Source organism: Fragaria vesca, linkage group LG6 (genome assembly GCF_000184155.1).
Source record: "Fragaria vesca subsp. vesca linkage group LG6, FraVesHawaii_1.0, whole genome shotgun sequence".
Classification (NCBI taxonomy): domain Eukaryota; kingdom Viridiplantae; phylum Streptophyta; class Magnoliopsida; order Rosales; family Rosaceae; genus Fragaria; species Fragaria vesca.
Window position 1 is genome coordinate 6,403,644 of NC_020496.1, and position 27,273 is coordinate 6,430,916.

Genomic DNA, 27,273 nt, shown 5'->3' on the forward strand with positions numbered 1-27,273 from the left:
CTTCTTGGGATTCATTTGAGGTTATAGTCCCAATACCTAAATTGATAGACTCAAAACTTAGCGCAACTGAAGCAACATCTTGATCATCATTTGCACTTCTAGTCCTCCTCTCTAGAGGCGGAGCTAAGTTAGGACCAAAGGGTACCATGTCACCCTTGACTCTTTGGTTGATAAGTGATTACTAACTAGGAAGCTATTGATTTAAGAAAAATTTATAGTTGATTATGCTTGATGGCACCCCCCAAACAAATATGGAAACTACTCATGCAAGGAACACAAATGGGACGTGGCAAACTTTGCACTCAATTCTTGGTTTCTTACTTTCTTAAATGAATAAAATACATGAATTAATTTCAATCTATAATCTATTTCCAATTTCATAACTAAAAAAACTAAACTTCCAGTTGTAAAAGTTTAATATATTTGTTTATCAGTTTGTGCAAATAAAATGCAATGTCATAGATCGATAAAAAATAAATTGCAAGAACGTATAATTTGACCTGAAAAATTAAAAGACCAATAAAGCTTCATTTTGGTACATGATTCAATTTAATTACTCAATCTTTCTTTTAAATAAACGTAATAACCAAGTAACGCGATGCATACCATGACTGATCACCATCAATAAAGAAAAAGCTTTCTAAATCACTACCTATTTAAAATGGAGGAGAATTTACAGGAAAAATAAGAGCAAGCGAGTAATCTTAATGTACATTGACAATTGTGCTTAATAAAATATTTCTGTAAGAATTAGATCGATTTTCATTTAACTATATATTAGCCGGCCCCCTTAAAAAATAAAAAATCATGGCTCCGTTTCTGCTCCTCACATACATGGTATCCTCTTGTGCTCCATACCTAGTACTTCTAAAGTCATGATCATGATCTTGGGAGGCATGATTGTAATTTTCTTCATATGAAAAATTGTTCAATCCTCCCACTGTAAAAGATTGTCCATATTCATTCAGATATATATACTCGAGGAAATTACTTATCTATCGAATATTTGTTGGAATATGATTTTTCTTTATGAAATTTTTTTACAAATATTTCTTTAATATATCAAAAATATATCATAAATATCTTAAATATCGAAGATATTTCTTATATATCGGGGAAATATCGGAGATATTTGACAGTATCGGAAAAATATTAGAGATACGATGGAAGATAAGAAATACCCCTCTAGATATATCGATCCTTAAAAAAAAAGATATCAGAGGATATATCAGATATATCGCAGAGATTTTATTCTTTAATCAGGATATTGGGAATATATGCCAAGGTCTGTGCTTATGCTTGTACTTTTGGGCATATTTGGTCAATGTTTTTAAGTGGAGATTAAAGTTTGACACATTCAATGACGTTGATCTTGTTCTCAAGTCTTTAGATTCTAGACTAAAAAGGTTTCTAGAATTTTGTTTTTTCTACAAGACAGTTAAGGACTTTTGTTCGTATAAGTTAAGTTTAATACAATGAACACGTTTAAGAATTAAATTAAAAATTAAATATCGAAACATGTTTTCTAGTTTTTGTTCAAATGTCTCCGATGTAATTATTTTGAAGTAAATCGAAAATATTTTTCTTTTGAGACTATTGTTTTTATCATGTTCTTTGAATTTGCATCATACCGTGATCACATTCCTCTCAAATTTGTGACGTCTAGATCTACGTTTTTGTTCAGTAGAAAGTCACATAAGATGGCTCCACATTCACTGATCACCAAGTCAAGACAAAATGCAGCCCCTTCATAATAACTTCGAAATTTGCCAGTGCCTTCAATCCTTAAATAACACAATAGCTCATGTCACTCCTGCTATTCACATTGATCTGATCGTTTCATGAAGACTCGAATCCAAATTGTGCATTAAAGGACATTCAGATGACCTAAGAACCATCTGGAGATTCTGATCTGAACAACCTCAAACACTTTAGCGGATTAAAATAGTTGTACACAGCTCAGATTGTGTAGGGTTTGGTGAGGTCGATCCTTTGGTATTTCAAAGAATATCTGGAAACTGGAATTGTCAAATGAGAGATGTCGTTTTCTCTCTCTCTGTCCATAAAAGAAAAATAAATTTGTTTATTTTTTTAAGGATATCAATCTCAGTTTCTCATGTGGATCATATAGTTTCAGAAAGACTAGCCAGGCTGCCATTTGGAGAATTGCATACTCTGGTCTTGCTTATGGATCCCTTGCATATGTGGTGTCACCTTCCATTATTGATAAGTGATTGTGTCCACAAATAATGGATGGTTAGTAATTGGGGATCAGTCAGTTCATTTCAAGTGGCTAGGTGACAGTTTCAAGATGTAGAAGTCTGAAGTTACAATTTCAAATTTGTAATACTGGGTTTGAAATGTCTCAGCATGATAGAAGATGATCCAAAAGAAGCTTCCCTTTTTACCATGTAGGTTTTACACTAACTTGTCTTGCAAACATTTACCATGTAGATAGGTGAGTTGGTAATGTGTTCTTACTCGGTCTATTTGCAGCGCTAAGCCAGTAGTACAAACTACAAACAAACTTGAGCTCCTCTGAGTGGTAACTAAAACTTTGGGTACCAAAACATGCCTTTGATGCCCTCCGGGTCAGCTTCAAAACCCAAATTTTGATAGAAATCCACGACTGCAATGACAATGTAAGAAAACAAAGTCTAAGAACGAGAACGTCCAACACCACAAAGTGGTAGCACTAGAGCAGATCTAGTTGTGGAAAAAGGAGACTACTGTAGAATTTGTGGCAAAAGATTTGTATTGAGACCATGATAGTTAATGATTACTATGACACAGACTCACACACGGATTTCCCATCTATCTTCCCGTTTGTCAGGAAAGTGCTTCCTGAGTTTGTGCTTCCCAAACACAGGAAAGCAACCACTTTCCATTCCTTTCTCCTAAAATCCATGAAACAAACATCTAGGAAGAGTTCCATAGAGACAAGTGGATTAAGCAGGCATTAACAACCTATTTCTGTATATGCATGTAATTACCTTATCACAGAGGGATTGAAGATCATACACATCAACATCTCCACCAGAAGAAAAAATTATTTCTTCAACTGTTCCATCTGGTTCAGTCTTTTCAATGAGAACCAACTCTCCAGGAAGGGGTTCTTCTTCTTCTGCAAGTGTGGATGGTGGTTCCACTACTTGTGTTGTGTTGTTGCTTAAGATACTGCAAAAAGGAAGTGAATTAAGGACCTTCATAAATTTATTCCATGTGAGAGGAGGGCTAGCAGGTGGCAATTAGTGATACACACACATATAGACTGATGAAATAAAATGTAAATCTTTTGCATGATACACTCTTGTCTTCAACTATTACGAAGTTCATAACTACATGGTGGTCGAAGCATTCGGATTATAAGAAATAGTATCATTCAAGCATGCCGTAAATCGGAATTAAACATTTATACACAATCGTAAGTAACAAAGACCAGCAAATCGTTTTCTCTCATTCTATTCGACATTCTATACTTATAGTTGACTGACTAAGTGCTGAAACCAAATAATGTGTCATTTTTCCCGACATAAAGCACTATTTGACCAGTTTTTGAAAACAATCTCACCTGTGTGCTCGCTTCAAAAGCATTACTGAGCAACTAAGCACCTATAAGTTATAACTTTCTAATTTGAAGGGAAATTCGTCTAAATAGTATCTCAACTTTTGCCCTTTATAAACTTTGATATTTCAGGTTTCAAAAACATCAAAATGGTACCTCAAGTTTTCATCTCGACTGAATTTTGGTACTTTATGCCGTTACCTCCGTTATAATGTAGGCTACCTGGTAATTTTAGAGGGTAGTTTTGTCCTTTTATGTCTTATTATTATTATTTTTTAACTGGTGGTTCTCTCTCTCGACTCCGCCTTTGCCTCCGTCTTCTCCGACGCCGTCTGGCTAGCTCCGGCCACCATCCTTCACAAAACCACCACCAATCTCTTCCTCTTCTTCTTCTTCTATATGAAACCCAGCCCTCAAACCTTATATGCAAGCCGGTTCGAAAGCTAATCGACGGCAAGAAGCACCAGCTGTTCTCCGCCGACACACAATGATTCCGGCCACAAATTGAGTCCCGATGGGCAAGGTCTTCTCCGCTTTCCTTCTTCTTTCTTTATGTGCTTTTATTTCCTTCAATCGAGTCTAATTCGAAAATCCCTCTTTTCTATCTTTTCTGGATTCCGAGTTCCTAACTTTGGCGGCAGTGTTCTTTGGGTTTTCCGGTGAGTCTATCGAACTGTGGCAAGTCCTGCTTCAAGCTGGAGGATTTCAGAAGAGGATCGGGTTAGGTTTGGCCGTTTAGGTGCTTGTTTATAGTAACACTTGGTTTTAATGACGGCAAAATCACATACCAAATACATTGTGAACCCTTAAATTTGCTCCGATGATTTCAAGCTCAACATTATCAAAACTCAAATAGCTAGCAAATTGGTAAACGAGGCATGATTTTCAGATGAAATAGAGAATTAGGTCGATCAAATTCAGAGCTAGGTATTGGAAATTTGAGCTCACATGGTGAAATAAGATGGGTGATTTACGTAGGTAAGCTGGGTTTATCTCGGCAAAGACCAAGAATGAGAACCAGTACAACCATGAGGCAACAATTCTTGTTTCTTGAAATAGAGGCATTCAAAATAGGATCGGAGGTATCAAAGCTTTGGTGTATGTTTCGACAATCGAGAAGGACGATGAAGAAGAATAGAAACGGTAGCTGGAGCAGTTGAAGATGGAAGAAAATCTTTTGGGTGCAAAGATCAAATTTGGACCCATGAAGGTAAGAAAAATGCATTAATATAATAAAAAGACAAAACTGCCCTTTAAAAATTGTCAAGTGGCCTGCACCGTAATAGAGGTAACGGCATAAAGTACCAAAGTTCAGTCGAGGTGAAAACTTGAGGTACCATTGTGATGTTTTCGAAACTTGAAATACCAAAGTTTATAAAAAGTAAAAGTTGAGATACCATTCAGACGAGTTTCCCTAATTTCAATGGTGAAATCACTATCTTTGTTCAATTGTTCTGTTAAACGAATAAGATTACATACACTATCTATGTACCTCTCCCTATTATTTACCATTTTGATGACAAAAACCGAGAAATTTTACACTGACGTAAATGAACTCCTGAGGCTGTCATCGAGGCAAGATAGTAGGGACCACACCACTGTTTAGATCACTTCCTTGTACACTGGAGGAGCACATATACGGGTCCCCAGTAAAAGTCGAAGAAGAAGTTGGTGATTTTTCATTGTATGAGGAACCAGATGGTGAGAATATTGTATCAGCTCCCGGCATAATTTTGATGATGTTTTCAAGCTCCCTCACCACATCTAACATTGATGGCCGGTCGTCTTGTTTTTCTTGGCAACATCTGAGGGCCAAAGCTACAAACCTCTCGACACATTCAGATGGATATGAACCCATTCTGGTATCTATAATGGAGAACATTAAGCCCGACTGATGAGCCATATTCACCTAAGAAACAAGAGCTTGATTATTATGTGTACTCTTATTGCTAACGAAATTAAAAGAAATAAAATTTCCGTTTTAGTCTTATACCTCCCGAACAATGTTTTTGCCATGTGATATTGGCAGCACACCAGTCAAGAGCTCCAGAAACACAATTCCAAGGCTATACACATCGCTTTTGTCTGTTAACTTACTGGTCAAGAAATACTCTGGATCCAGGTAGCCCTGCAAGTATGATCCCAAAGTGTTATGAAATTAACAAATTCAGTTAAGAAGCAACTTTTTGTTATGTTTCAAACTCTACAGCCACTCTTATAAGCTGTACCAAACTAAACATACCGGTGTTCCTCTCACAACTGTAGATACGTATCCAGGGCCAGTCCCTTCATCATCCTGGACAGGAGCAAGTCGTGAGAGTCCAAAATCAGCCACCTTAGCAGTATAGTTGGAGTCCAAAAGTATGTTGGTGGCTTTAATATCTCGGTGAAATATAGGAGGATTCGCCTCGGTATGGAGATAAAGAATTCCTTTGGCTGAACCCAATGCAATACGTAACCTCATACTGAAGTCCAGGCTTCCCTTGATTTTATCTGTGACTCGTATGACAGTAAGTAAACAGAATTAGCTAGATGAAACTCTAGCCAAAAAGGCATGGTATGGGAGGAGCCATTTAAAAAGAAAAAACTTCAAATGTTGGAAAGTCCATACCAGAAAGCCAGTCACGTAAGGTACCATTAGGCATGAACTCATAAACCAACACCTGTGGGAGCAGCAACAACATAATTCAATTAATGACATTTCTTGTGCTCCTAATCCATTGAAAAGCATTGAAGCATACCAGCATGCCACAATGCATGCTTAAACTCCTTACATTCATGAAATTAAAGAATATGCAAAAAAGAGTCACTAAGTAAAACAGCAAAGTAAATCCATTTAGGAGTTCAACTTCCAATGATAAAATTCAGACTAATTTTCCCCTGTTCAGAATGAGAGGGAAGGAAGATATATATATCTGTAATGGACAAAGTGAAAACAATATGAGACTCTAGATTTATTCGCTTCTTCACCAAAAATATGTTATAGATTTAAAAAAATAAGTCGCATTTTTTTTTGTACGAAAATAAGTTGCAAAAGTCGAGCAATGGTTAATTTTCTTTTTCAAGTTTCCCAAAAAAAAAAAAAAGTTTAATTGTTGAAGACTGCAAGCTACATACCTGCTCCTCTTCTTCTTCACAGTATCCTACCAACGAGACTAAGTTTCGATGGTGTAGCCTTGATAACAATTCTATCTCAGTCAAGAATTCTTTTTCACCCTGTAGGGATCCTTCTTCTGCACGTTTTATGGCTACAATTGTGTTATCAGATAAGATACCTTTGTAAACTTTCCCATAACCTCCTCGTCCAAGTTGAGTTGAACTATCAAAGTTCCTGGTGGCTAGCGTCATTTCTTTGAAAGTGAAAGACTTTACACCTTCAATTCTCATAGAAATCTTCGACGCTGAAAAGAGTGATAGGGAATTCATACCACTTTCTAGGATGATATTCAGACATGGTAGTATCTAAATATTCAGTACCATTTAATTACTAATCACAACTTACATGAGTGTCTCCTTGAAGGTGGTGGGTATCTGTTTCTGCGGCATCTTGTGAACAATAGCATGACTGTTGCAGATACACTGACAACCGAAGCAATGGCCCCTATTATAACAGCTGCTAATACACCCTTACTGATGACCATCCTTTGTCTCTTAACAATCACTATAACAATGAATATAAACTTTTAATCAACCAAAGAATAAGAAACCACCACTCATTTTAAAACAATATCAAGATTCAGATGAGTTATAAGATGCAATCAAAATAACAGCCGTAAACAGATAATTGTCTACGAAGTACAATGCTCAGCATGCAAGGGTATCAAATGTTTCTAAGCAACATATAAAGACTGTCAACAATTTTGAAAAGCATGACAAGCCCACTAGCTGTCAGTGTCTGGTACAAAATGAAATGTTTATGCAATTACAAATTCCGTGTGCTTTTTAAGTCATGCAGGAGTTGGCAGAAAAGCATATAGCAAAATACAGCATCATTTCAGAACTTAAACACAAAATCACACGACTTCAAAAAGATGTTCAGAAACTAATCAAAATATACATACTATTTGAATAAGGTCCCAGCAGATTGAACTTGAGTAGCTCATAAGGTCCAAAGAAATCATTTTGAGGAAATAGCCATGCTGTAAAGATGCCTCTAATCCGCAGAACCTCACTTTCGTTAAATGTATATGAGTGTGAAGCACCATACACAGGGAAGAACTTCAACTGCATCCGTAAGCGATGACCCTTTTCCCACACAAAGGAACTTATTGATAACTGATAAATCTCCAATTTGAGATAACTAGTTAAATATTCTTCAAACTGCTGTATATATGGAGGAAAATAAGAAAAGCTTGGGCTTTTGAGACGATATTCAATTATAATAGGTGATGCACAATAGCATGGCACCGGGGAAGATGGAACATATTCATAGAAATCATCCACTGGACATGCTTGAATAGGGCAGTTCATCTGTTGAGTCGAATTTATTGAATCTTCAGGGATGCCATCTCTCACTTCAGATTGACAGAACGGGATTATATTTTCTATGCTAGCATTCTTGCAAATAGGATTTCCTTCAAGCCTGAGAAAAGACAAGTATTTGAACTTGTAGAAGTAAAACAATGTACAGACAAACTTATAATTTACATCAGACACAAGTAATGGGATGTTAACCAGAATATAACATGAAATAAAGCATATCATTCCCCATAAAAGCAGGGAACTAACATTCTAGTTATAGGCAGCTGAATTGAAAATATACCAAAAGCACAGTTCATACAATATAGTTCACAAATAAAGAACTTGGTATTGTGTCTATAACAACTTAAACTACTCAGACTCTTAATTTGCATACGATTCCATCACACATCACGGTTTCTATGACTAATCAATCAAGCTGCATATCTAAAAGAGTTTCGCCAATTAACTGAACTGAGATAAATAACTTGTCCAAGCTCAAGACAATCTACAACAAAATCATTAAGATCCATGTACTCTTTTCTTGCTTGTTTTTATATAACTTCCAGAAGTATATGTTATAAATAACTCTGAATTAAGGGGGTGTATAGAAGTCGATTCGTTTACAGGCATACCTCAAGGTGACATTTGCTGGAGGATTCAGCTCTCCTAATATGTTAGAGAGTGAATTATTCCGGAGATCACTGCAACATTCAGCTAACAAATAAATAAGTTCAATCTAAACATATGTTCTAAATGCTGCATTGAAATTCTTTTTGAGAATTTAATTGGTAGGCACTCCAAGAAATCAAATAGACTTGATTAATTTATGCTACGGTATAAGGTATTTACAATGAAAGTCTAGCTCTTGAACTAAAAGATATGTTCCTCCACACAGCAGGGACAGAACCATTCAACAAATTATTCTCGAGCGACCTGTCATATAAATCATAAGAACATCATATCACTGTGGATAGAAGGTTAATAGCATATCATCCAGCATCAGACCATAACGCTTGAATAACAAAGAGTCATATATAAAGATATTTTAAATATTAAATGTGTCATGTATTCTATAATTGGAAATCAAAAGTTCATCAAAGTAAATTTATGCTCACAATTTCTGAAGATGAGGAAGATTGGAGAAACTTTCAGGAATAGATCCGTTAAGATGGTTTTCTGACAGATCACTGCAATATACAGAAGAACATGCTAACAGGATAAGTTCTTAATAGATCTGATTAGAGTATTAAAATAGTAATATAATAACGTTCATGGTTTTTTTTTTTTTTTATTGATAATTATGTTCATGTTTCCAATCATTGAAAATTATGGATCAAGATATACCAATAGAACAAATTACAAGTTTACGTGGGCCATCTACGTACATTGTTGTCATATTGTCAGAAAGTCTATGTGATGCTATTGGTCCAGCAAGCTGATTCCAGCTTAGATCTCTGTGACATGAACCCAGTAAAAGTTAGACAATATAGACATCAGCAGGGAGTAATAACTGGATCAGTGTCAAGAAAGATGTCTTTTATAGAAAGATGCTTATCAAACCTTCAAAGTTATTGAACTGTATCTGTACTTACAGATAACTGAGGTTAGGTATCTGGCTAAGATCAGGAATTGTTCCCTGCAAACTGCAGTTTCTGAGACTTCTGCCAAATTGAAAAGAGGAATAAAAAATGTATAAGCAATCTATCCAAGAAAATTTATCCAACATGGATAAGCAGTATCAGCCGTATTATAGCAAGAAAGGATATTAGACCAAACTTTTGCAAGTTTCGTAATAAAAACAGCAATCATTTGTTTCTCTTGCATCTCACTCATAGTCCATCAACTATGCCCTTTATCATCCAAAAGTAGAGAAAAAAAGAAACAAGAAAAAACGAACACAAAACAGAATATACTTATAATTAAACTTACAACTTTGGAATATACTTATAATTAAACTTACAACTTTGCCAATCCGGAAAGGTTTCCATAGGTAGCTGGAATCTCAGTTCCCATGAAGTTGTTGTTATCGAGTTGACTACAAAAAAGATTTAGAAAAAGGTTATATTTAAGAAACATCAACAAAGCATTTCCAGTTAAGCTTTCCGATCAAGGGAAGATTCAGTAGGTTGAAATCCTGATCAAAACATTGCTACATACAGCTATAGAGATCACATTGCCAACTAAGATAATGTAAAACAGTAAAAGGAAACAAGAGCCTGGTTGTTAATCCAACTTAGCCACTGAGTGGAATCAGGACATACAGTATGCGCAACCCTGAAATGTTGGAGAATTCTGGTGGAAGATATCCAGATAAGTTATTATTATCCAAGAGCCTGTAAGCGTTTGTGTCAATTACACACCAGAAATCAGTGATCGACAAGTATTAATGCAGAACAATATCCCAATAAGGCAATGAAATTATATGATATATGTAAGATGCTATAAAAACTCACACATGAAGAAGAGTGGGTATTCCAGAAATCTCAGATGGAATTTGGCCACTGAAGGAGTTGTTATTCAAGTGGCTGCAAAAGGAACATAGAAGCACCATTTCACACTCTTGAAATATAAAATACTAGCCAACTTGAAAACCCATTGAGATTGAAAATGTACTTACAGGTGTTTTAAGCTGCGCAAGTTAACAAATGATTTTGGTACTGGACCAGAAAGATGGTTCTCGTCAACTTGTAGTCTATTTAGATTTTCAAGATAACCAAGCTCATCAGGCAAGGAACCTGATAGTCTGTTTCCATTCAAGAGCCTGCAAACAATGTATGATAACTAATGAGAGTTTGTACCTATTCACAGAAATCTATATTCATGGACCTAAGATCAACATCCAGCAATTCACAACCTTTTCAGGATGGCAATAGAGTTGTACAACATATCATTTCTTAAACACAGTATTGAACTTTCAAAGGTTACATATATATAATGTGATCTTGGCTTTACCATTTCATATCAACCACACAAGTCTCAATCAGTATATGAAGAAAATATAAGAGGAATCAGACGGGGATATTACGAAGATGCATGAAAATAAATTGAAAATAGAACATGCATGAACTCAACTTACAAGAGTTTCAAGGACATAATGTTTCCTATCTCCTTCGGTATAGTCCCACTTAAGTCATTCCACATGAAATCTCTTTCAGAAAGGCAAAAAAAAAAAAAGAAACAAAGATTGAAAGGTTAGCAATATGACTGAAAAGATAAGCAGGAAGAATCAACTAAACAATGTGATCACTGATCAAACGAGATGACATGACTCACAATATCAGAAGTTGAGATAGTTTGCCAAGCTCTGGTGCTAAGCTTCCTGAGAGATTCATACTCAGCAGTTGCCTGCATCAAATTTAAACTACCTAGTTAGCCTAACTCAATTCCTAAGAACAAGTAATTACGTACCAACATCCAGCTAGATTAACAAAACCAATTTATTAACAACACTAAATTGAACAAGTCCACAACAAGTTACTGAAACAAGAATACATACAGCTCCCGGACATGCAAGTATCCATCAGTCCCAACATCACCGAAACACAAAACTCCGGTCCAATTCGCTATACATGGATCCCCTTTGTCCCCAATTCCTCAAATGCTTCATGGGATCAATCAAACTACCCTTCACTGCCCTCAATGCATCAACTGCAAATGCGCACACAACTCATAATCCAATTCCCACCATAACTAACCCAAAAATCCTATGTAACAGTAAACCAATTGGGTTAAACTCCAATTGGGTTTAGCAAACATGTATCAAAACTCACCTTCAGAAGGATTTGTAACTTGTGCCACTGCAACTAGGAAGAACCAAGAACAAGCCAGAGCAATGAGACAACCCCAAAATTTCAACCTCAACATTCTAACAATCCAAAACAAGCAATTCTCAGCAACAGAATCAATCAACAAACTCAAAAAACACATAAAAGCTTGAAACTTTATAAAGATTTCAAAAGCAAAACGATACCTTTCGGTTAAAGATTTGAACTTTGAGACTTGTTGGGTGAATTTGTGCAGAAAATCAAATGATACTTAGGATGACAAAGGGTTGTGGTACTTGGTCGTTGTCAACTCGTCATGATGATGACCCTTCATTATAGCCTCTGAGACTAACTGTGGAGTTGGCTATCGTCATGGTTTGGTTGGTTGGTAGATTTTACAGATTATATATATCTAATTATTTTAATCTGGGGAGTAAAAACTGAAAAGATAAGTACTTGATGAGAAACTTGGAGTCTCCTACTTCTGTGTTGTCTCTTTCCAGACTCTTCAGCTTTTCTATCTTCTCGGCTTGAGAGTTAGTGGGAGTGTGATAGTGAAACCTGGGGGGAGCGGGTGGACTTTTCTTTGACCATTTCGATTGTTCCAAACCCGCCTTTTTTTAAAGTGTTTTTGGGGGTGGGGAGACCAATTGGATATTTGTTCTTTGGTTATAAAACTCGTCTGGTTTTCTAAAAGGAGAAAAATACCCACGTTTACTTGAATTTTATGCCTCCAAGTGATTCCCTTTCACACTATCTAACAAAATTTAGATCTAGATTTTGGGTTTGGTTAAGCTTTTTCTTTGTGGGATTGGATTGTTTAATCTTTGAGTGTGAGCATTATTGATCAGGATACTGGGAATATATGTCAAGGTGCATATGCTTGTACTTTTGGGCATATTTTGTCAATGTTTTTAAGTGGAGATTAAAGTTTGACACATACAATGACGTTGATATTGTTCTCAAGTTTAGACTTTAGATACTAGACTAGACTAAAAAGGTTTCTAGAATTTTGTTTTTTTCTACAAGACAGCTACTTTTGTTTGTGTAAGTTAAGTTAAATACAATGAACAAATTTAAGAATTAAATCGAAAATTAAATCTCGAAACATGTTTTCTAGCATTTGTTCAAATGTCTCCTATGTAATTATTTTGAAGTACATCAAAAATATTTTTCTTTTGAGACAATTGTCTTTATCATGTTCGTTGAATTTGCATCATACCGTGATCACATTCCTCTCAAATTCGAGTTTGTGACATCTAGGAGAGCGTATTCAGCGCATCCGGGTGCGCCGCGCACCCGTCTATCTCCGCCGCGCACCCGTCCATCTCCGCCGTCCATTTGACACGGACTTTTGACTTTTTCAAAATGGACGGCGGAGATGGACAGGTGCGCGGTGCACCCGGGTGCGCTATATAATTTTCGGACATCTAGATCTACGTTTTTGTTCAGTAGAAAGTCGCATAAGATGGCTCCACATTCACTGATCACCAAGTCAAGACAAAATGCAGCCCCTTCATGATAACTTCGAAATTTGCCAGTGCCTTCAATCCTTGGATAACACAATAGCTCATGTCACTCCTGCTATTCACATTGATCTGATCGTTTCATGAAGACTCGAATCCGAATTGTGCAGTAAAGGACATTCAGATGACCTAAGAACTATCTGGAGATTCTGATCTGATCAACCCCAAACACTTCAGTGGATTAAAATAGTTGTACACAGCTCAGATCCTCAGATTGTGTAGGGTTTGGTGAGGTTGATCCTTTTGAAGTTTAAAGAATATCTGGAAACCGGAATCGTCAAATGAGAGATGTCATTTTCTCTCTTTGTCCATAAAGCCAAAAAATAAATATTCTATATTTTTAAGGGTATCGATCTCAGTTTTTCATGTGGATCATATAATTTCAGAAAGACAAGCCAGGCTGCCATTGGGAGAATTGCATACTCTGGTCTTGCATATGGATCCCTTGCATATGTGGTGTCACCTTCCATTATTGATAAGTGATTGTGTCCACAAATAAAGGATGGTTAGTAATGGGGATCAGTCAGTTCATTTCAAGTGGCTAGGTGACAGTTTCAAGATGTAGAAGTCACAATTTCAAATTTGTAATACTGGGTTTGAAATGTCTCAGGATGATGGAAGATGATCCAAAAGAAGCTGCCCTTTTTACCACGTAGGTTTTACACCAACTTGTCTTGCAAACATTTACCATGTAGATAGGTGAGTTGGTAATGTGTTCTTACTCAGTCTATTTGCAGCGCTAAGCCAGTAGTACAAACTACAAACCAAATTAAGCTCCTCTGAGTGGTAACTAAAACTTTGGGTACCAAAACATGCCTTTGATGCCCTCCGGGTCAGCTTCAAAACCCAAATTTTGATAGAAATCCACGACTGCAATGACAATGTAAGAAAACAAAGTCTAAGAACAAGAACGTCCACATCAATACTTAATGCTAAAGCAGGCAACACCACAAAGTGGTAGCACTAGAGCAGATCTAGTTGTGGAAAAAGGAGACTACTGTAGAATTTGTGGCAAAAGATTGGTATTGAGACCATGATAATTAATGATTAATATGACACAGAGTCGCACACTTTTAACCAAATTGTATCAGTATGGCTATTAGTATGACAATGGCAGACAGGCTGATCTATTGGAACAATTTAAATAGCACTCAAAGCATAATGGCATAATAAGTGAAATGGCTATTAATAATGACTACAATACCTTGACTATCTGCAAATAGTGAAATATTGCCAATGTCCCTCTGCAGAAGAGCCCTTATAATCTTTTCAACTAGGGTCTTTCCAAGGCCTTGTCCCTGAATGATAAAGAGATATTAAAAAAAAAGGACGCAGTTTGCAGAGAATTGTGGAAACATATTATGACATTAATGCTTAGATTTAAGAAACAATGTTCAAGCCCCAACATACCTGATAGCTAGGATCAACTAGGACATCCCAAATTGTGGCATTGAACGCATGGTCAGATGTAGCTCGCGCCAACCCAATTAGCTTCTTCTGGTCATACCCGTCTGTCAAATAACTTCTCCAAGTACACTAAGATGTTCATGAAATAGTCTTAGATGTAGTAACAAAGCATGAAAAAGATTACAATACCAATTGCGTGGAAGTGAAGGATGCTGCAACGATATCCTATTCATATGTACCTGATCCTGGTGATTTCCGAACCGAATGTAATGTGGCTACCATGTAGCTATTTTTCAAAGCTGCAGCCAGTTTTGAAAGTGGCCTGCGAGGCCAGCCTACCTATTTAACAACACAAATACGCGTTAAAGTGATTTGAGTTTTGCCAGTGGATAGAAGATAAAAGACAATCCTCATATGTTCTCACTGGAGTGAAAGAACATATTTATCTCTTATACAGAAAAGTTACAGCTGAAACTTCAGTAAAACATCAACTAGGTAACATATGTGTACAGTAAGTGGACTCCTGAATGTCTAGGAAGAGTTCCTTAGAGACAAGTGGATTAAGCAGGCATTAACAACCTATTTCTGTATATGCATGTGCAAAAGAAGTAGCAAACTAGCAATAAGAAAGTAATTACCTTATCGCAGAGGGATTGAAGATCATACACATCAACATCTCCACCAGAAGAAAAAATTATTTCTTCAACTGTTCCATCTGGTTCAGTCTTTTCAATGAGAACCAACTCTTCAGGAAGGGGTTCTTCCTCTTCTGCAAGTGTGGATGGTGGTTCCACTACTTGTGTTGTGTTGTTGCTTAAGATACTGCAAAAAGAAGTGAATTAAGGACCTTCATAAATTGATTCTATGTGAGAGGAGGGTTAGCAGGTGGCAATTAGCGATACACACACATATAGACTGATGAAATAAAATGTAAATCTTTTGCATGATACACTACTTGTCTTCAACTATTATAAAGTTCATAAGTACATAGTGGTTGAAGCATTCAGATTATAAGAAATAGTATCATTCAAGCATGCCGTCAATCGGCATTAAACATTTATCCACAATTGTAAGTAACAAAGACCAGCAAATCGTTTTCTCTCATTCTATTCGACATTCTATAATTATAGTTGACTGACTAAGTGCTGAAACCAAATAATGTGTCATTTTTCCCCGACATAAAGCACAATTTGACCAGTTTCTGAAAACAATCTCACCTATGTGCTCGCTTCAAAAGCATTAATGAGCAACTAAGCACCTATAAGTTATAACTTTCTAATTTGAATGGTGAACAAGGTATGTAAAATACTTCCACATCCGGTGTGCGAATTATATGCAGACATGTTGTGTTATAGTACTCATATCATCACCAAGAGTGGATATCGACAATTACCCAGATTTAATTGATTCCCAAAAGCCAGCCTTGAGTTGATATGTCTTATGAATTCTGCTTCCTGCATAAAAATATACCAAAAGCCTCAAACTTTTCCATCATAGCTCATTACAAAGAGTAATTACTAAACTCTAACACTCATTACACTGCAAAAATGGGCAATTATGCGTACCTTTAATAAGGCCGTGGCTTAAATTGCAAGGAAACAATAACTTATTTGATACTTGAAGACAACCCAAATCAAACGAAGCAATAGGGCACCTGCCACAAATATAAAACGGAGAGGGCATCATTTTCTTGAACCCATAAACACACATTTCACTCCACCATCATCAAGTAAATTGAACCCAATGGTTACTGCAAATAGATTCTAAAGAAACATTCTCTATGTAATTAAAATCTCTCAAAACCAAGGATGTTCATTGTTAGAGTCATGGTTACATGCAAAGCAACAAACTTTGAGTTCAAAGCGAAACTTCCAAGAGATGATTGATGAACTGAACTAGATTGGAGTTTGAATTGAAACAGATATGAGAACTAGTTTGTACTTACAGAGGATAGAAGGCTCTGAGCGTAGTAGGCATGTTGTTGGTAAGGAACTGTGTGACGGTAGCTCTACTGGTGTGGAACTGTGGATGGATATTTCGCTTGCTTTCAGAAACCACTCTCCACTCCTTTCCCTTTGAGAAATGAGATGACCACGGAGGCAACTCACTAGCAAAATTTCTGACATTGGATTATTCCCTATGGGGTACACACAACTTTTGGTTTCCCCTCGTTGCCCTACCTCTTTAGAACATATTACACACTGCCATTATGAGCTAAAAAGTGTCTTACTTGCCGAGTCATTCGGCTAGTACATAACCAGAAGGCACGCTTATGTCAGTTAGACAATGGCTACTCGGGCAATGGAATGACCAATAACAATGCTTCAATCTTTGAGCAAGAAAAATTGCTTCAATAAGCATAGAAAGATGAAAAAATGATAATACATAAATCTACCGATACATTTAGTTTCAAAAAGAAAAATATACAGAAAAGTGATGTAACTACATAATCTTTTGAAACGTGGTTATGGTTTAAAACATTAAAAAAGACAGTTTAGTTGTGATTTCAGCCTCACAACGAATAGAAAGGAAGCATAGTACATAATTCAATTTCATGCAAACACAATAACGTGGTAGACCCATATGGACCAACTAATAATAGTCTAGTCACTCTAGTTCATAGAAGAAAATCATTTGATGCCACTAAGGCTCACTTCCTGGTTTGTTCATAATGCATTCTCAGTCAACAAAGCTTCAAAAATCAAATAATTTAGTCCGAGTATAAAGAGATTGGAGCATGTAGCCATGTACTTCTGCAATTCTCCCTCTCTCTAATAATAGCATCTTTTATTGAGTTCCGAGCCACCTCTGTCACTTTCAGTCCACGCTACCACTCTTTTCCAGTATCATCTTTTCAGTGCCCTCATTCTGATCTTTCTTTGTTCGAAAAATGGTCTCCTAAATTCTGCTTAATACAATTTACTCCACCAATTGATGAACATTTAGAACCATGGAGTTGCACAATAACGGCTTCCAGCTTTTGAAAATTTGAATAGAGCCTGCATTAGATTAGATTAGTCCCAAACCAGACAAAGCACTTCTTTTTCTCTGTTTAATTATGCTTATCTCTTAGCACAGAAACAGAAAAAGCAAGAACGCAATACAAGACAAAGGAATGATGAAGAAACAGAAGCAAAAGCAAAAGTAGCTGCAGTAGTGCCAGCAAGCATGTCCCTCCAGCAAAAAGAAGGTGGCGCGGGTGTGATTTGATCCGCACCAAGGGGCCATTTAAGTAAAAAGGAAACTGAGATAAAGAGAATCAAGGAATGAATGAATGAAGCTCGTCATCATCATGATCCAAAACACTGTTTGAGATTCAGTGGTGGTTTTAATGGGAATGGTTTCTGAGAACCCTTTTGCTTTTTCTAACCGTTCTCCTAAGCTCTCCAACTCCTTCACCACTCGGTATAACCCTTTCTCTCTTCTAGTCTTTTTTCAAAATGTCTGTTTACTCTTTAGCTGTCAAGTTTTGAAGTTCATGTTCCTGTGTGCAAGTGTTTTGCTTTGTATTTAGTTGCATAATATGAACTTTCTGTTTGTGTAGCTCATGTTTTGTAGTCCTTGTCTGGCCTTGTTGAGTCTATTATAGTGCTGAAGTACAATTCTTGAACGAGTGGTTTATAGATTTGTTCAGATAATTAAAATATCAAATAGAACTTGACATTTTATATTGATGGCTTCTTTACACATACTGTTCTTATAAGGATTTGGATGGGAAGTTGTTGATCTATTCATTCATGCGAGAAATAATTAAATCGAAGATCTACGGTTTACATATATCATTTCATGTTAGCTCTGGCAGCTTGTTGGTGACCTGGTGTTTTGGCTATTATTGACTTTTAATATGTGCTATAGCATCTGCAAAGAAACTGGTTGATCTTTGGTTCTAGAGCCAACATTGAGAATTGAGATTTTTTTTCATTCTCATTTGCAATCTTTATGTCCTTTTGCTTGTAGAATTGAATGTTGTTGAATAAATGATAAACTTGGGTGTGGAGAACCCCAATTCTTTGCTGGTCATACTTTTTAGTCAATCATGCTGGTTGTTCACTTTTTATATTGGAGGTTTTATGTTCATGCAGTATCTTTTCGGATGTTGCTGGGGACATTACAATTGTTGTCGATGGAGAATCTTTCTTACTGCACAAGGTAATCTCATAACTTAACATGTGGCTTTAGAGGCCAACTCACATCTGATAGCAAAGATGTTGAAGTTTCAATTGGTGAAGTTCATTGCCTTTGTAGCCTTACGTTTCTGTTTTGTTGAAGTTTCCATTGGTGTCTCGAAGTGGAAAGATTCGGAAAATGGTTGCAGATGCCAAGGACTCAGCTGCAAAATTGGAGCTCCACAACATACCAGGAGGACCACAGGCATTTGAACTTGCAATGAAATTTTGTTATGGCATGAATTTTGAGATCACAAGCGCAAATGTTGCCCATCTCCGCTGTGCTGCTGAATACTTAGAAATGTCTGAAGACTATAGGGATGAAAACCTTATTGAGCGAACGGAGATTTACTTGAATGAGGTTGTAGTTCAAAGTCTTGAGAAGTCGGTGGAAGTTCTCACCACTTGCCAGACGCTACCTCCTATAGCCGAGGAGGTTGGAATTCCAAGCAGATGTGTGGAGGCTATTGCCACCAATGCCTGTAAGGAACAATTGATGGCAGGGTTGTCCATGTTAAATTGTGATGGTGAATCAGCTGAGCTCAAGAGTGGTTGTCTCGATTGGTGGGTTGAAGATCTCTCATTGCTAAGGATCGAATACTACCAGAGGGTTATTTTTGCCATGGCAAGAACAGGTGTTCGACCAGATAGCATTGTTGCATCTTTAATGCATTTTGCTCAAACATCCTTAAAGGGTATTGGAAAATGTCAAATTTGGAAAAAGCCAGATAGCTTACCAGAACATGACCAGAGGACTATTGTGGAAACCCTTATAAGCTTAATGCCAACAGATAAAAGCTGTTCGGTGCCACTGAGTTTTATGTTTGGAATGCTGAGGATGTCAATCATGGTAGATGCTGCAATCGCCTGCAGACTAGAGATTGAGAGGAGGATTTCTTATAGGTTGGAGATGGTTACACTAGACGATATTCTTATACCATCCATTTATGCAGGGGGTTCACTTTATGATGTTGATACCGTTCATCGAATATTGGTGAACTTCCTACAGCGGATTGAAGAAGAAGAAGATGATGAAGACTGTGGATATGAGTCGGAATGCATTGGTAGTTCTCCAAGCCATGGTTCATTGTTGAAAGTTGGACGGCTTATTGACTCATATTTAGCTGAAATTGCTCCTGATCCATACCTCAGCTTGCAAAAGTTTGTTGCTATGATTGAAGTACTACCTGATTATGCTCGAGTCATCGATGATGGACTTTACAGGGCGATTGATATATATTTGAAGGCAAGTCATCAACATATAGCAATTGTATAAGACATGATCTTGTGTATTTTTTATGTCATAAGACATGTTTCTTGAATTGACTTAATGTTCATGTTTAGGTACATACAATGCTAACTGAACAAGAATGCAAGAAGCTTTGCAAGTTCATCGACTGTCAAAAGCTCTCTCAAGAAGCCTGCAACCATGCTGCACAAAATGATCGGCTCCCAGTACAGTTGACAGTGAGAGTTCTCTATTTTGAGCAGGTCCGATTGAAGACTGCACTCTCAGGAAACTCTGGAGATGGGTTTGTCTCGCAGAGAGTAAGCAGCGGGGTACCAAGTGCAGCCATGTCCCCCCGAGATAACTATGCTTCATTGAGGAGAGAAAACCGAGAACTGAAGCTGGAGATCTCAAGAATGAGAGTGAGGCTGAGCGAGTTGGAGAAAGAGCAATTGTTTATGAAACAAGGAATGATGGACAAGACAGGAAATGGCAAAACTTTCTTGACCTCAATCTCTAAGGGAATTGGAAAGATGGTAATTTTTAGTGGTCAAGCAGGAGGTAAACGACAAAAATCAAGTAGGAAGTCTCGGGGAGTGGAGGGGAAAACTGGTAGGAGTAGGAGGCACTCCCTTTCCTAGGTAACTTAGAAAGTTTTTAATCCTGTAGAAGTTCATGTTCTGTCACATGCCTCATCAACGTCTTACTTGTGAAGGGAGCCTGGAGTTTGAACACAGTTCTAACCAAGAGGTCAGGTTGGACATGAATCCCATCTTATGTATGGTCTAAATGTTTGTGTAAGTAGTTACATTGATCTTTGAAATGTCACTTCTTTTGCAAAGTCTCTGGTAGTCTTTCCCTAACACTTTTCTAATTACAACATAATTAGTGAGGGGTTTTGTTTCTCAGCTTTCAATTATATGCAAATTTGCTGAAGCAAAAATAGGTAAACAGTATACATGTTATGAATTACCTTGCCCCTATAACAATAACTTGAGAGGCAGCTGAACACTGTTATTGTTTTGAAAGCATAGTTCATATCTCAGAAGTGATTAAGAAAATGCCAACCCAGAAGAGAAAGTTTTGCTAGTAGAAATCTTGGACAAGCTTAAGCTTAGATTTGCTGATGATGCACTTGTTCATCCTAAAAGGCGCTTCCTGATCTGCAGTGAAAGCCAAAACAAGACATTAATCCTTAAATGTACTTGTTTTCTGATATCCTCACTCTGTTAAACAAGATTCACCATCTCTGTTCTTGGTCACTGATACTAGTAAAGTAAGTGATTGCTAGCAAAGGATTGATCCATGAATACCAACCTGAGGCAGTTTCTGTCTGAAGACGACATCCAATCGTGCATCTAGAGTGTTTTCACACACTATCTTTCCATCTTGAGAAGCCAACACCACTCCACCCGAACTTGTAAACAATCAAACAGAAAGAAATAAGTGACAATGAAATACATGTAACTAAGTCATGCAGCAAACAGCAACATTAGCAAGGCTGGCTAATCAAAGTGTCTCATCTACAATGTGCACATGTATAAGCAGAAAATTGTATGACAAACTAGAAACCAGAATCAATGAACTGCGAATATAAGGGAGTTGTTCTTACCAAAATTGTTCATGGGAATCGCCACCCTTTGGAGGCGGTGGGAGATACACTCGATCATCAATGGTAACTTTGGGTGGAGCGTTTCCTTTATCAGCATAAGCTTTCTTTGCTTCCTCTAAAACAGACTCAACAAGCTTCTTGTCAACCTCTCGGCATCTCAGCAGCACTGCTGGCTCCTTCAGCCGAAACAAACTCTGCACATTTCCAATTTTGCAACTTCGATCAGTACTTAACTTACATCTACATCTCTATGGTTTTCGTACCACATTATAATATATGCTACCTGAACAATCAAGTCTTTCATGAGCTTCTTGTAAGCCTTCTTGTCCTCCGAAACACGCACAAGTTCCTTGCCCGCAGCTTCTTTCATGGAAGTTATTATGTCATCTTGTGCTTGCAGAACTTTTATGCGCGACGCATTCAGTTGCATCGAATATTCACTGTGTAGGTAACATATATTGAACAAATGATCTCAATCATAACTTGAACAAAGTAGGTAACATATTGGCACACAGTAAAAATTTAGAAATTGGTTATCCTACGAAGACATTATGCTTCATGTGCAGCCCCAAAATATGTTTAGGGCAACAGTAAATTTCTTAGTAAGCATGGAATCCATAAAACCCTCACATTTTCCTTTTAACCTCGACCTGCTTTGCCTTGCGTTCATATTCTTGTCTGATCTTCTTCTTCTCCCCTTCGGCTATTTGCAGTTTCTCAATGTTAAACTCCTACACAACTCTACAAATCAGAACAAAGCAAAGAGAGCATGATCATTAATTAGAATGTAGATAGTGAGAAACTAATCGAGAAGATCATCACCTCCTCTGCAGAAACGGAAATCTCATTGGCTTTTTCTTCAGCTTCTTGCCTAATGAATCTGACCATCTGCTGGATCTGCTTCGACACGTCTGCATCGTTCATCTTTTCAGAAGAACAGTGATTCTATGATATGATCGTTAACAAAGAATGTGTGTTACAGAGTGTTAATAGTGTAGAATGCTCAAAGAATTTCAATGGAATTTGGAAAATTAGTAACCAGAGATGAGAAATAAGCAATTCTTCATGTGTCTGTTTGTGGATGCGAAATTTCGTGCGAAACATTACTTCCGTTACGACGTTGAATACTTCCAAAATCTCCACAATTAGCGCGAAAATCTCCAAAAAGTAATTTTTTTTTTTTTTTTTTTTTTGTGAGGGACAGCAATGGAACTTACATGAAATATAATCCTTCATGCCATTTATGTTGGAAGCCTAATGAATTTTCATCTGATCCTAAATGTATACCTTCTATGTTACATATGAATGATATGCCCATTTAGTTTAAAAAGACATTTATGTGAGTTTTGAAGATGTGAAATATTGGAAATAACTAAACAATATAAAAAGAATAGTTAAGTCCTCAGATTCAATCCGAGCATGCAGATGGTAGGTCTTGGAAATTTAGCTATAGATTTAGGGATTACAGATATTGAATTCTACTATGATAATTTAAAGATTAGAGTTTCGGATATCTCAGTTTCAACAACATAGAACTAAGAGATTATAGGGCATTTATTCCTGAACTTTCGGAAAATGTCCTGATCTATCTGTATTTCAATCACAATCAATAAAACTAAATTTTCTTAGATTATTAAATATAGCACCAAAAAGTAGCAAAAATTACTTGTATATTCGAAAGAATGTTTGTCGTAATCATTATCAGTAATTCAAATTTGATCCCAAAATGTAGCCTTGTGGTTTAGGCCACTCGACAGTCTAGAACCGAGCGTTTCCAAAATTGATAAAATTAAGTAGAGAAGTTACTTCAGACCAAAAAAAAAAAGGTAGAGAAGTTACATTATTTAAGCCAAAGATATTAGTTCTGATCCTTGTTCAATTGAAACTATTTTCTTAAATCTCTTGAAAATATGGATGGTGGATTGATGTCATGATGCCATGATGTGTTGTACTCAAATACTTTCCAGAAGTACGCGAAATAGACATTTATATGGAAGAGCGACGAGCTTCTTATGATGTTGCAGCTGCCTAGCTCGATCCTGCGACTTAATTTTGTACTCAAATTCTCGAGTAATTTTCAAATTCACAGTGGTGAAGGGTAAATATAAATTAAACCTTTTCGTTCATGTAGAATTGTAGATAGTGTTGTTTCTGTTTCAGGAAACATTTTCAGATGAATAAATATTATAATTTGTTTTGCTCCGTACGTTGCTGCTGGTAGCTAGATGACCTAACCGGCCTTTACATATTCTGGTTTACTGCATGCATCTACTTTCTTACAATTCAGAAGGCCTCCACTAATGTGATTTCGGTGGAGGCTTGTAAATTGGGATACATATTGCAATTAGCTAGTGATTAAGGAACAAAGTACATGGGATTAGGAAGCTTAAACGTACGGTTGCCTACATAATCTCCATGCAGGTCACTCCATTGATCTCCTATATTCCCCCATATCCTGTAACCTTCTTCCACCAGTTTCTTCCTAATCGCCGACTTGTACTCCACCGCGCTCTGCCCTTTGTAAGCTGCCGTCCTGTGATCGAGTACGTTATTAAGTACATAATTAATGCCACAAAGAAAAAAGAATGTTAAATCTAATTATGCAATTAATCAAGTAGAGATTAGAGAACTAGCTAGATGGTTTATGCGATTTCTCAATCGAGATTAGTGTTGGTTTATATGCTGAAGTAATTAAAGCAAGCAGGTTAACTGATTAATAATGATCATTAAGAAATATATATTTATTCATGAATCATTTTTTTTTTTTTATTTTTTTTAAAGAAGGCATGAATCATGTTGTAGTAGCTAGTCAACGTAAATATAATTTTGATGGTTGATGACTTGATGTATGCAAAATTTTCTTTTATTTTTATCTTTTAAAAGTAGTGGAACCTATATATCATATCATTTGTATATGGAGGAAGCCATTTTCGTTGCATGTGTTTTGACTTGGGATAAATCCAAATCATAAAACTACAATTAGCATGTCGAACGTGGATTTTGACTAATCCCACCACTAATCACTCCCGAGATAATACAATTCAATCATTCTGCATGCTTGTTCGATCTTCTTCTTCCTTTCCAATTGAATTGAACCAGTCAAATGAATCAGGATAGGCCTTATGATCGAGTGGTTGTGGAACTTGTGGGAGAATAAGTCATATTAACAAACAAAATGATCGAGGCAATAAGCAAATCATTGTTTGTTTGTGTTTTTTTTTGTGGTTGATTCAGATCATTGTTTTGTTGCAAAAATATCATATGTGTGTACACTGACCTCAAAATGAGCCGTTCATAACCAAGAAATCCTTGATTATGCAGATTCTCAATAGTGACTTGACCTAGTGTTTCTTCACCTCTTCCGGTAAGCAAAATAACCTTAAATCCACTATTCACCAGCTTGATAAACAATCCCAACATAGCAGGAATTGCCGGACACCCTCCTGTCATCGCCCATGCTTTGAACGCAGATGGATCATAAGGGTCACACCTACATATAAATTACAGCGCCATTATATTTACCATGCTATATTGTTCAGTTACTGCTAATATAAATCCAGTAGCTACTATACTTACCCGTATCTCTTTCCCTTGTAGTAATAGACATTGGATATGCAAGTGTCGTCCACATCCAAAATCCATGCATCCTTGCCGTCATCCGAGGGAACGATTCCGTTCACATAACTCGTAATTTCATCAACAATGAATTCGACGTCGCGGTCGTACTGTCCTCCGGTCATGTATGTTTGGAGATAGAGAAAGCACTGTGTTGGCACAGTGCGCCACCCACGCACATTGTTGGCCTCCACAGCCAGTCTCCAGCTCAAACAAAAGCTGCCACAGTCGGCCGGTTGCGGGGGCTTACAGCAAGGCTGCTTCATGCCGGTGGCCTTGTAGAACAAAGCCAGAACCAGAAACACCAGCAGCTCCTGGGTTCGTTTCATCATTGTTCTAATCATATATACTTGCCTGGTTTTGGAACCTAATTGACAACAAATTAAACAACAGCATAAGGGAACATATATGTGAAATGCAAGAACTTCGTATCTTCAAGCTAGCTGACACGTTCTATATAACAAAAAGAGAGTAGGTCGTGTTGACGAAATCTTGTAGATGGGTAATGGTGTGTTATTTTCGTGTTTTCAACTAAGAAAGAGTGCTTGTGGCATGGAAAATGACATGCATGTTTGGCTTAAGCTTCTGTATAGGGATCAATAATTTGTATCTGATTGTAAACTATATAATATACCTTGAGGGTAGTGAGTGATTTGTGAGGAAATTGAAGGAGTATAGACAATGACCAAAGACTTCTATGACTTGCATAAATTTCAAACGTCCAATCAAACAAGCTAGGAAATTTCCTGTTAGCTAGGAAGGATGGTACTCCAAACATATATAGAAAATTCAATTTATAAAATCAAGAAGGCATATATCCATGTCTACCTTGTTAAGAAAGAGGAGGGAATAAATTTCAAACAGGATTTGATAGCTGATGCAGAGAAGTTATTCTTACTTTGTAGTAAAATATTACAAACAAAATAATCTTGGAATACAAGGTATATGATATAGGCACAAAACATGACCCTTTCCTATTTCTTTGCTATCCTAGAAAGTGCCTCTAGCTAGATCTCTATGTACGTATGTCTTTCAGGAGGGAATGCAAAACTTTGTACTAGTACGTTTATGTGATTTGAAAGTAAGGAACTTAATTAAGTAAGATGGAGGAGCTGAAAGTTCTTGCCAACGTAAATTGAAAATACTGAAAAGAAAAGGTGACTTATTCCGATTGTCCAATTTAGAACGTGATATGCATCACTTATGCTACGTATGCAAAACTACGTAATATAAGTTGTTGGATCATGGATGCTTGTAATTTGTGTTTATCGACTGACTTGTAAAAGTCTATAGTCTCGAAGTCTAGACTAGCTACTCGACGTATTGAAGGGCTAAATGATCTTGATTATATTCGGTTAACGTCTGAATCATTACACATCAACAGTTGACAGTCGTGTTTTCATTTCTAACTCTTAAAAAAGAGTCGACAGTCGTCTACAAATTAACATTATAGTGTCTAATTAGTATGTAGCGAGGAATGCATGAGAACGATCTACAATGTATAACGTACAGCTAGCTAATTAAGCAGCTGGAAAGAAAGATTAACAAACCTCAAAAGGTGGAACACATACGAACTGTGATCCTTGACTATTTTCAAGCAGATTGGCTGAAGATCGAGTAGCTAGTATACCAGATAGCTAATTGCGAGAATATGATATGCTTATCAAGATGGATTAGGCATAGAAATGAAAGCTCTTGTCAATCCTTATAAGGTAACAAAAGTGTCTGGTGGTGGTGGACTTGTGGGTGGCGACGTCAGAAACCACAAGCAACGGTGGTGGACTGGTGGTGGAAAGACAGGTGTGAGAAAAGCGCAAGCTCCGCCATATATGGTTTGTTTCTTTTGTGTTTTCACTCTATCAATTAGCATATATTATTTCACTTTGTTCTACTTATTCGAAAGAAATTAGCTCAGTTGAGGGCGATGAG

The 27,273-nt window shown here is 36.9% G+C and overlaps 6 protein-coding genes across 6 annotated transcripts in view; 1 reads left to right on the forward strand and 5 right to left on the reverse strand.

Moving 5' to 3' along the window:
* LOC101293913 (probable LRR receptor-like serine/threonine-protein kinase At1g06840-like) overlaps positions 1-3,594 on the reverse strand; it is a 7,516-nt gene extending 3,922 nt beyond the window's left edge. The window contains exons 1-3 of the mRNA XM_004305020.1: positions 3,572-3,594; positions 2,994-3,177; positions 2,800-2,897 (exon numbers count right to left, since the gene is read on the reverse strand). Coding sequence (XP_004305068.1) covers positions 2,800-2,897; positions 2,994-3,177; positions 3,572-3,594 — 305 coding nt within the window. The remainder of the gene's footprint in view (positions 1-2,799; positions 2,898-2,993; positions 3,178-3,571) is intronic.
* Positions 3,595-4,916: 1,322 nt separating this feature from the next.
* Positions 4,917-11,890, reverse strand: LOC101299099 (probable LRR receptor-like serine/threonine-protein kinase At1g06840-like). Its single transcript, XM_004302468.1, has 20 exons — positions 11,797-11,890; positions 11,523-11,674; positions 11,300-11,371; positions 11,103-11,174; positions 10,644-10,787; positions 10,480-10,551; positions 10,288-10,359; positions 9,987-10,061; positions 9,619-9,687; positions 9,412-9,480; positions 9,142-9,213; positions 8,876-8,959; positions 8,659-8,727; positions 7,627-8,147; positions 7,068-7,226; positions 6,683-6,966; positions 6,177-6,228; positions 5,808-6,058; positions 5,559-5,693; positions 4,917-5,474 (listed from the first exon to the last, which is right to left on the reverse strand). The coding sequence occupies exons 3-20, from the start codon at positions 11,356-11,358 to the stop codon at positions 5,133-5,135; spliced, it is 2,601 nt and encodes an 866-aa protein (XP_004302516.1). The 5' UTR covers positions 11,359-11,371; positions 11,523-11,674; positions 11,797-11,890; the 3' UTR covers positions 4,917-5,132.
* A 2,049-nt stretch (positions 11,891-13,939) lies between these two features.
* Positions 13,940-16,810, reverse strand: LOC101299392 (acetyltransferase NSI-like). Its single transcript, XM_004302469.1, has 8 exons — positions 16,669-16,810; positions 16,289-16,377; positions 16,117-16,177; positions 15,362-15,545; positions 14,963-15,062; positions 14,727-14,827; positions 14,521-14,614; positions 13,940-14,186 (listed from the first exon to the last, which is right to left on the reverse strand). The coding sequence occupies exons 1-8, from the start codon at positions 16,698-16,700 to the stop codon at positions 14,107-14,109; spliced, it is 741 nt and encodes a 246-aa protein (XP_004302517.1). The 5' UTR covers positions 16,701-16,810; the 3' UTR covers positions 13,940-14,106.
* A 579-nt stretch (positions 16,811-17,389) lies between these two features.
* LOC101299684 (BTB/POZ domain-containing protein At3g08570-like) lies at positions 17,390-20,785 on the forward strand. Its single transcript, XM_004302470.1, has 4 exons — positions 17,390-18,128; positions 18,806-18,872; positions 18,993-20,135; positions 20,234-20,785. Exons 1-4 carry the CDS (start codon positions 18,055-18,057, stop codon positions 20,756-20,758), a joined length of 1,809 nt encoding a protein of 602 aa, XP_004302518.1. The 5' UTR covers positions 17,390-18,054; the 3' UTR covers positions 20,759-20,785.
* Positions 20,786-21,107: 322 nt separating this feature from the next.
* On the reverse strand, positions 21,108-22,658 carry LOC101299972 (V-type proton ATPase subunit E-like). The gene is made up of 6 exons (XM_004302471.1): positions 22,552-22,658; positions 22,360-22,460; positions 22,013-22,169; positions 21,730-21,923; positions 21,435-21,534; positions 21,108-21,280 (listed from the first exon to the last, which is right to left on the reverse strand). Exons 1-6 carry the CDS (start codon positions 22,651-22,653, stop codon positions 21,257-21,259), a joined length of 678 nt encoding a protein of 225 aa, XP_004302519.1. The 5' UTR covers positions 22,654-22,658; the 3' UTR covers positions 21,108-21,256.
* Positions 22,659-23,923: 1,265 nt separating this feature from the next.
* Positions 23,924-27,025, reverse strand: LOC101300261 (acid phosphatase 1-like). The gene is made up of 4 exons (XM_004302472.1): positions 26,895-27,025; positions 25,306-25,711; positions 25,007-25,219; positions 23,924-24,262 (listed from the first exon to the last, which is right to left on the reverse strand). The coding sequence occupies exons 2-4, from the start codon at positions 25,686-25,688 to the stop codon at positions 24,085-24,087; spliced, it is 774 nt and encodes a 257-aa protein (XP_004302520.1). The 5' UTR covers positions 25,689-25,711; positions 26,895-27,025; the 3' UTR covers positions 23,924-24,084.
* Positions 27,026-27,273: the final 248 nt, after the last annotated feature.